Source organism: Sapajus apella, unplaced genomic scaffold (genome assembly GCF_009761245.1).
Source record: "Sapajus apella isolate SASKATOON/1434 unplaced genomic scaffold, GSC_monkey_1.0 scaffold22, whole genome shotgun sequence".
Lineage (NCBI taxonomy): Eukaryota > Metazoa > Chordata > Mammalia > Primates > Cebidae > Sapajus > Sapajus apella.
The window spans coordinates 7,712,820-7,720,806 of NW_022436962.1; the positions used below are offsets into that span (position 1 = coordinate 7,712,820).

General features: G+C 54.9%; 1 protein-coding gene across 1 annotated transcript in view; it reads left to right on the plus strand.

The window, feature by feature from the left end:
* Positions 1 to 7,987, plus strand: part of SOX13 (SRY-box transcription factor 13) — a 58,387-nt gene that overhangs the window by 46,447 nt on the left and 3,953 nt on the right. The window contains 8 exon segments of the mRNA XM_032288846.1: positions 482 to 654; positions 1,109 to 1,177; positions 1,576 to 1,690; positions 5,981 to 6,066; positions 6,318 to 6,480; positions 6,907 to 7,016; positions 7,163 to 7,259; positions 7,710 to 7,853. Coding sequence (XP_032144737.1) covers positions 482 to 654; positions 1,109 to 1,177; positions 1,576 to 1,690; positions 5,981 to 6,066; positions 6,318 to 6,480; positions 6,907 to 7,016; positions 7,163 to 7,259; positions 7,710 to 7,853 — 957 coding nt within the window.

Here is a 7,987-nt window from a genome sequence, read left to right on the forward strand (position 1 = left end):
AACAGATTTTGAAAACCCTAAAGTGCAGAGAAATTGATAAACTAGTCTAACAGCTCAGAGGCAGGTTGGGTTGAAATGGGAATTTGAACCCAGACCCAACTTGCTTCAAAGCCTGAGTGTGTCCCCCTGGATCCCTCTGATGGGATGGTGTCCACCCTGGCCCTGTGTGGTGCTGAGCACTGGGGGACATCCAAGAGGCCTGAGGCTCTGGGGCTGAGATGTCCCACTGTCAGCGTTTTTAGGGCCTGGGATTCGTGACTAATAGGGGAGAACTTCCAGGCTAGTAGTTGCCAGGTAGCAACATGAAGAGACCCCTTCAAGGCAGGCGTCTTGTGTCATCGTCTCTGTGGCTCATCCCCTAATAGTCCTGGGACATAGCAGTTGCTCAATAAGTGTCTGATGAATAAATGGGTAGATGGATGGGTGGGTAGATGAACAAATAAAAAAAAATCCCACTGGGGGCTGTTTCACTGTGGAGCAGGGACCCAAGAAAGCCTAGCAGAGAAGGAGCTCCAGCTTCTGGTCATGATCCACCAGCTGTCCACCCTGCGGGACCAGCTCCTGACAGCCCACTCGGAGCAGAAGAACATGGCTGCCATGCTGTTTGAGAAGCAGCAGCAGCAGATGGAGCTAGCGCGGCAGCAGCAGGAGCAGGTAGGCCCTGCTCAGTGGGTGTGGCTTTCTTGCCAGGAAAGTGAGTGTGTCAGGACCTAGAGAAGGGTGCCTGAGGGGCAGGTCCCACCAGTGCAGGCTGGGGCCAGGGGTAGGTGGGGCAGGGGCTGTAGGATTCCTACCTGGACTGATTCATGAGTCCTTGAACCTGGGAGGTGGAGGTTGCGGCAGTGAGGGGTTAGGGGTAGGAGGGTATGAAAAGGACTCTAGGAAGAGCAGCTTGCGGCTTCCTGCCCAGCCTCCTGGTCCTGCAGGGAGGGATGAACTTCCTGCAAAAGGAGAACCAGTTCTGAGGGCTGACCGCTCTGCTCCCCACTGCCACCGCACTCTGCGGTTTGCGCTACTGTGGAAGGCAGGGTGTGATTAGGGCTGGGCAGGCTCTGGGCACCAGGGTTAATGTCCATGACCCACTCTGCCTACTCTTTCCCTCTCCCAGATTGCAAAGCAGCAGCAGCAGCTGATTCAGCAGCAGCATAAGATCAACCTCCTTCAGCAGCAGATCCAGGTAACCAGGAGGGAGACCTGGAGAGGCACGAGGCAGCTGAGAGAGTTGACACCGGCCTGGAGTAGAGCTGGGGACAGGGGATGTGTGCATAAAGCTCCTAGAGCAGAATCACTCAGGCCTGACGCTAGGAGGGTTATTTCTGTTCTAGCCCCCAACCTGTCTTCCTTCCCTGTTTTAAGGGAGGAGCCTGTCATGTCTTCCTCCCCAGCCGATACCTGAGGGCAGATAGACAGGGGCCCACAGAGATGGCCTGGGGCCAAAGGGATTCTTTGGAAAACTGTCCCTTCTTTACCCCCTGTGCCTCTTGTCTATGGGTCCATTCTCTGTGTCATGGGCTGACCATAGCTGGGTAGCTGTTTGGGTCCCTGGGGACTCACACAGAGTTTCTTTGCCTTCAGCAGGTTAACATGCCTTATGTCATGATCCCAGCCTTCCCCCCAAGCCACCAACCTCTGCCTGTCACCCCCGACTCCCAGCTGGCCTTACCCATTCAACCCATTCCCTGCAAACCAGGTGAGTGTGAGAAGGGAGGTCCCGCCACTGCGGCCAGCCTGTGCCGAGGTCAGGGAAGGTGCCCTGGAGCCGCTTTCATCCATTAATTTGCTATGTGGCCTTTCTGGGCTTCAGCTTCGGATCTGTCTGGTGGAAAAATAATCCTCTTTTTCTGAATCTTGCTGAATTTCACTGAACTTCACCGGGAGAATGAAAAGAAATAGCGCATTGGAAAACCATAAAGCCCTTTTTAGATGGAAGATGATGTAGCAATCCAGGTCTAGTCTTCCCAGTTTTGGTACATTTACTATACCAGAGTATTAATATCTGGAATATTTCCCGGGGCTCACTCCTACAATCCTAGCACTTTGGGAGGCCGAGGTGGGCGGATTGCTTGAGGTCAGGAGTTTGAGGCCAGCCTGGCTAACACAGTGAGACCCCATCTCTATTAAAAATACAAAAATTAGCTGGGTGTGGTGGCAGGTACCTGTAATCTCAGCTACTCAGAAGGCTGAGGGAAGAGAATCACTTGAACCGGGGAGGTGGAGGTTGCAATGAGCTGAGATCACACCACTGCACTCCTGCCTGGTTAAAAGAGCAAGACTCCATCTCAAAAAAAAAAAAAAAAAAAAAACCTGGAATATTAACTGGAGTTTATAAATCTCCCAAGTTGTTTTTTTTGTTGTTTTTGAGACAGAATCTCTCACTCATTGTGTCGCCTGGGCTCTGGAGTGCAGTGGCTCAATCTCAGCTCACTGCTGCAACCTCTACCTCCCAGGTTCAAATGATTCTTCTGCCTCAGCCTCCCAAGTAGCTGGAATTACAGCTGTAAACCACCATACCTGGCTCATTTTTGTATTTTTAGTATAGACGGAGTTTCGCCATGTTGCCCAGGCTGGTCTCAAACTCCTGACCTCAAGTGCCTTGGTCTCCCAAAGTGCTGGGATTACAAGTGGGAGCCAGCATCTCCCAAATTCTAACAGCCATGATTCCTACCTTCAAACTCTCGTCCCTGCCTAGACCATGTCACTATGGCCTTCTACCCCATCACTGAAATTCAGCAGACTGGCCATGTGTCAGACAAGGGTGTGGGATATGAAGGTGTGCAGCATGGAGTTGTGGGCGGAGTATGGAGTTGTGGGCGGAGAATGGAGTTGGGGGCGGAGCATGGAGTTGTGGGTGGAGCATGGAGTTGTGGGTGGAGCATGGAGTTGGGGGCGGAGCATGGAGTTGGAGGCGGAGCATGGAGTCGGATTTATTTTGTATGCTGTGGGGTGCATGTGAATATTTGAGTAGCAAGTGTGTCTTTCTGCTTTGAGGGGTAGGGCATGGAGGGGAGACTGGCCAGAAGCAGGAGCTGCTGAGGTGATTCTAGCAATATGGGATGATACCTGAATTAGGGCAGTGACAGAGTTATAGGGACAGGGCAGAGGTCCTACCCATAATTACCCTAGAAGTGCGGACAGCTTCAAAGGCGGCCAGGCTAGTCCATCCTCCCTGTTCCACAGGCGAGAAAGAGACAGAAGAGGAAATTCCCCAAGGCCCATAGGCCGTGAGCGTGGGTAGCCTACTCAGCCCCACCGACTCTGTTCCTGCCTCGTTTGCGCCGGGCACTGTAGCGTGGTGTAAATGGGAAACACAATAGACTGAGGAAGCCAGGCCCCATCTTCATCCATTCGGGGGCTGTAGGCCATGGACCGGGTGGCTCATGAACTACAGACGTGTATTCCTCACAGTTCTGGGGACTGAGAAGTCCAAGACTGAAGCCAGTGTATTCGGTGTCTGGTGAGGGCTGGCTTTCGGGTTCAAGGATGGCATCTCTCACTGTGTCCTCATGTGGTGAAAGGGGTAAACAGGCTCCCTCAGGCCTCCAATCCCATTCCTAAAGGCCCCACCCTCATGACCCAGTCACCTCCCAAAGGTCCCACATCCTAATTCTGTCACATTGGGAATTAGTTTTCCACATAGGAATTGTGGGGGGCAGAAACACTCAGACCATAGCATTCTGCCCCAGACTCCCCCACATTCATGTTCTTGTCATATGCAAAATACATTCCCTCCCAGTAGACACCCAAATCTTAACTTGTTCCAGCATCAATTCAAAACTTTCAAGTCCAGAGCCTCATCTAATCTCACCTAGACCAGGCACAGTGGCTCATGTCTGTAATCCCAGCATTTTGGGAGGCTGACGCAGGAGGATTGCTTGAGGCCAGGAGTTTAAGACCAGCCTGGGCAACAAAGTGAGACCCTATCTCTACAAAAAATAAAAAATTAGCCCATCATGGTGTCCTGTGCCTGTGGTCCCAGCTACTTGGGAGGCTGAGGCAGGAGGATTGCTTGAGCCTGGGAGGTCAAGGCTGTAGTGAGTTGTGTTCACACCACTGCACACCAGCCCCGGAGACAGAGCAAGAAAAAACGAGACAGACACCGAGTGAGGCCCTGTCACAAAACAAACAACAATTATAATATCTCACCACAATCAGTCATAGGTCAGGCTCAAGGTACAGTTCATTCTGAAGCAGATTCCCCTCCGGAAGGGAGGAATGAATTTCTGAGGTCTGTCAGCTGCTTGGTTTATGGCACATTGTTTCAACAGCCCGAGTAGACCAAGACAGGCCCAGTGTGGAAGTTTCCAGTTAGCAGGGGGAACTGGGAGTGGAGAAGGTTGAAGGTGAAGGACAGGGAAATTCCAAACCATTGCAACTCCCCATAAATGTGGAGGGGAGCCGTGGAGGCTAGGGGACAGTGTGATCTGGTTGGGGATAGGGCCCCCAACTGCATTCCAGGTGAGGAAAGGAAATAAGCTATGGGAGCCGGGGACCGGCATGGCTGCCTCCCACTTTGCTTCAGAAACTAAACAAGCAAGGTCCCTTGCAAAAGCTGACTGCGAACGGTGGCCATCCCCGGCTCACAAGCCTTACACGGTGCTCTGTGCCCACAGCATGGGCTCCACACTCCTGACCTTGGCCTTCACGGGCCTTGGAGCCGACCTGGCCCCCATGGCCTGCCTCATTCCCCACAGCTCACGCTCACACACTCTGCCACCCTATCTCCACCTGCCCAAATCCTGCTCATTTTGCAGGCGCTAAGCACACACCTCGGCTCCCCCAGGGAGCCTGCCCTAGTTACCCTAGCTGCAGCAGAGTTTGCTGGCGCTCTGCGTGTGCGGCCCTCATCACCACCCGCCATGCACTTCGTGATTTCTACATGTGGCCTGTCTCTCCACCTGGAGGCTGGGCCTGGGAGTGAGGTAGGGCAGGTAGGAGTGTCATGTCGAGGAGAAGGAACGGCTGTGGAGTCTAGAGGTGCGGGGTTCAAATCCTGATGCTGCCATTTAATAGCTCTGTGGGTAACCCATTTTTCTTCTTATTTTTAGTTTTAAAAATTTTAAATTCTTAGTAATAGAGATGGGGGTCTCTCTATGTTAGCCAGATTGGTCTTGAACTCTTGGCCTCATGCAGTCCTCCCCCTCAGCCTCCCAAAGTGCTAGGATTACAGGCATGAGGCACCACACCCAGCCGCATTTGACTTCTAAGGTTTTCTTTTTTTTTTTTTTGAGATGGAGTCTCACTCTGTTGCCCAGGCTGGAGTGTGGTGGTGCAATCTCGGCTCACTGCAACCTCCGCCTCCCGGGTTCAAGCAATTCTCCTGCCTCAGCCTCCCGAGCAGCTGGGATTACAGGCGCATGCCAACACGCCCTGCTAATTTTTGTATTTTTAGTAGAGATGGGGTTTCACTGTGTTGGCCAGGATGGTCTTAATCTCCTGACCTCGTGATCTGCCCGCCCGGGCCTCTCAAAGTGTTGGGATTACAGGCGTGAGCCACTGCGCCCGGCCGGTTTTCATTTCTTTATCTGTCAAATGGGATGATGATGTATTCAGCCCCTGTTACGTACTGCATACCATGTATTATTGTGAGATGATACATATGAGACGTCCTACACAACAGGCAGCCGCTTTTGTGTCCTGTGCCGAGTAGGTGCAAAATAAAAGTAGCTGTTGGATGAATAGATGGTGTCCCCTCTCTCACTGTGCCATTGGATGGGACTCTAGAATCTGGGAAGCTCTACTTAAGTAGAGTGGGTTGGGAAGGGGACAACCCAGTGAAGATGCCGGTTAGTGTGCAGAGGCAGTGGGGGTGAGGGAACAGGAGGCCTCCAGCCATGCTTTGGGGCTGGGGAGGGCAGTGGTTGGAACCAAGCTGGGCCAGCTGGGAGCCATTGCCCACCTTGTGGTGCTGGGACCTCGTCAAGCAGGGTGTCTGCTGTTCTGTGCTCATCCAGGACTTTTCTCCCTGCCGCCTTTTCCATAGTGGAGTATCCGCTGCAGCTGCTGCACAGTCCCCCTGCCCCAGTGGTGAAGAGGCCTGGGGCCATGGCCGCCCCCCACCCCTTGCAGGTACTGCCCTCTACCCACCAGCCTGGGGCTCCCTGCTGAGCTTCTGACAGCTGGCTGCCGCCTTAGGGGACTGCGGGGTGTGCATGGGTGAGCCACGGCGTCCTGTGTTCCTGTTCACCTGCTCCTTCTGTGTCCACTTTTCTGTCTGTCTCCTTGTGTGTTCTGGGTATGCTCACCTCACTTCCTCTCTGTCCCACTGTGGGAGTCTCCTCTGGTGTCTGTCATCCTCTGACCTGCCGGGTCTCCCTCAGGAGCCCTCCCAGCCCCTGAACCTCACAGCCAAGCCCAAGGCTCCTGAGCTGCCCAACACCTCCAGCTCCCCAAGCCTCAAGATGAGCAATTGTGCGCCCCGCCCCCCCAGCCATGGGGGCCCCACGCGGGACCTGCAGTCCAGCCCCCCGAACCTGCCTCTGGGTAAGCCTCCTGCTGCCTGCACTTGTCCTTCAGCCCTCTTAGTGGGGAGCCGCCAGCATGATGCGACCGTGAGCAGGTCCCTGCCCCTCTCTGGGTTAGGCTTGCTCTTAGCAGAAGCTCCCCTTCCTCCTCTCCCTCATCGTGTCTGTCTGGGCATTCCAAGCATCAGTGATTCAGGCCACAGTTGCACAGTTCCAGGGGGTGCTATTCTCATTTCTAGTCTATTGACATGCGCAATAAATAGCCAGTGTAAGTGGCACCCCCTTGAGGACGCGCAATGCCGTCACCCTGTGGAAGGACAGGAAGGAACAGTCAGGTGCCTCATGGGAGTGGCATGGCGGGAGGCTGATGGAGTTTGGGCTCTCACTGGGCTGACGCCCTCAGCTTCCCTCGCTTCTCTTCCCTCTCTTCTGCCCTCTACCACAGGCTTCCTTGGTGAGGGGGATGCTGTCACCAAAGCCATCCAGGACGCTCGGCAGCTGCTGCACAGCCACAGTGGAGCCTTGGAAGGCTCTCCCAACACCCCCTTCCGTAAGGTAGGGCCCCCCACTCACCTGAACCTGGGGGCAGCCACAGATGGTGGCCAGGGTTGGAAGACACAGTCTGAGGCCACCAAGATAGGAGGAGGGGGAGGAGTGGGTGATGCAGAGGAGGCCGATGTAAGGTCGTCCTGTCAACCTAGGACCTCATCAGCCTGGAGTCATCCCCGGCCAAGGAGCGGCTGGAGGACGGCTGTGTGCACCCACTGGAGGAAGCCATGCTGAGCTGTGACATGGACGGTGAGGGCTCGGGCACTGGGCTGATGGGCAGGAGGGCCCAACTCTGTGTCCTGCCAGGGCCAGGGCAGGCTGTGTCTGCCTCTGATCCCTTCGCTCCTTCGGTCTGTTGGGTCCTCTCCAGGTGTGTGTGCCTCTGCTGTCCCATTATGTGTCTGTTGGTTCTGTCTCTGAGTCTGCTTTCCGCCCTGTCTCTGAGACTGCTGAGTTTCTGCTCTCTCTTGAGGCCATATTGCCGTGATTTTCTTGTGTGTCTGTCTCTGGTTCCCTGGCTGGGCCTCTTGCTGTTTCCTCTGCCTTCTCTGCTCCTGCCTTGCTCCTCCTGGGCTGGTGGCTGTGGGAGCCTCCTCAGTGCCTCCTGCTGGTCAAGTAGGGGAACATCTCTCTGCTGGCCCTGGGGTACTCTTAGGACCCCAGACAGGCTACCTAGCTGACTTCTCTCCTGTCCCCCAGGCTCCCGCCACTTCCCCGAGTCCCGAAACAGCAGTCACATCAAGAGGCCCATGAATGCCTTCATGGTGTGGGCCAAGGATGAGCGGAGGAAGATCCTACAAGCCTTCCCAGACATGCACAACTCCAGCATCAGCAAGATCCTTGGTAAGGGCTAGTGGGTGGGGCCATGGTTGGGGGGGTGGGTGGGGCCATTGTTCAGGAGGGGTGGGTGGGCCCATGGTTCAGGAGGGGTGGGTGGGCCCATGGTTCAGGAGGGGTGGGTGGGGCCATGGTTCAGG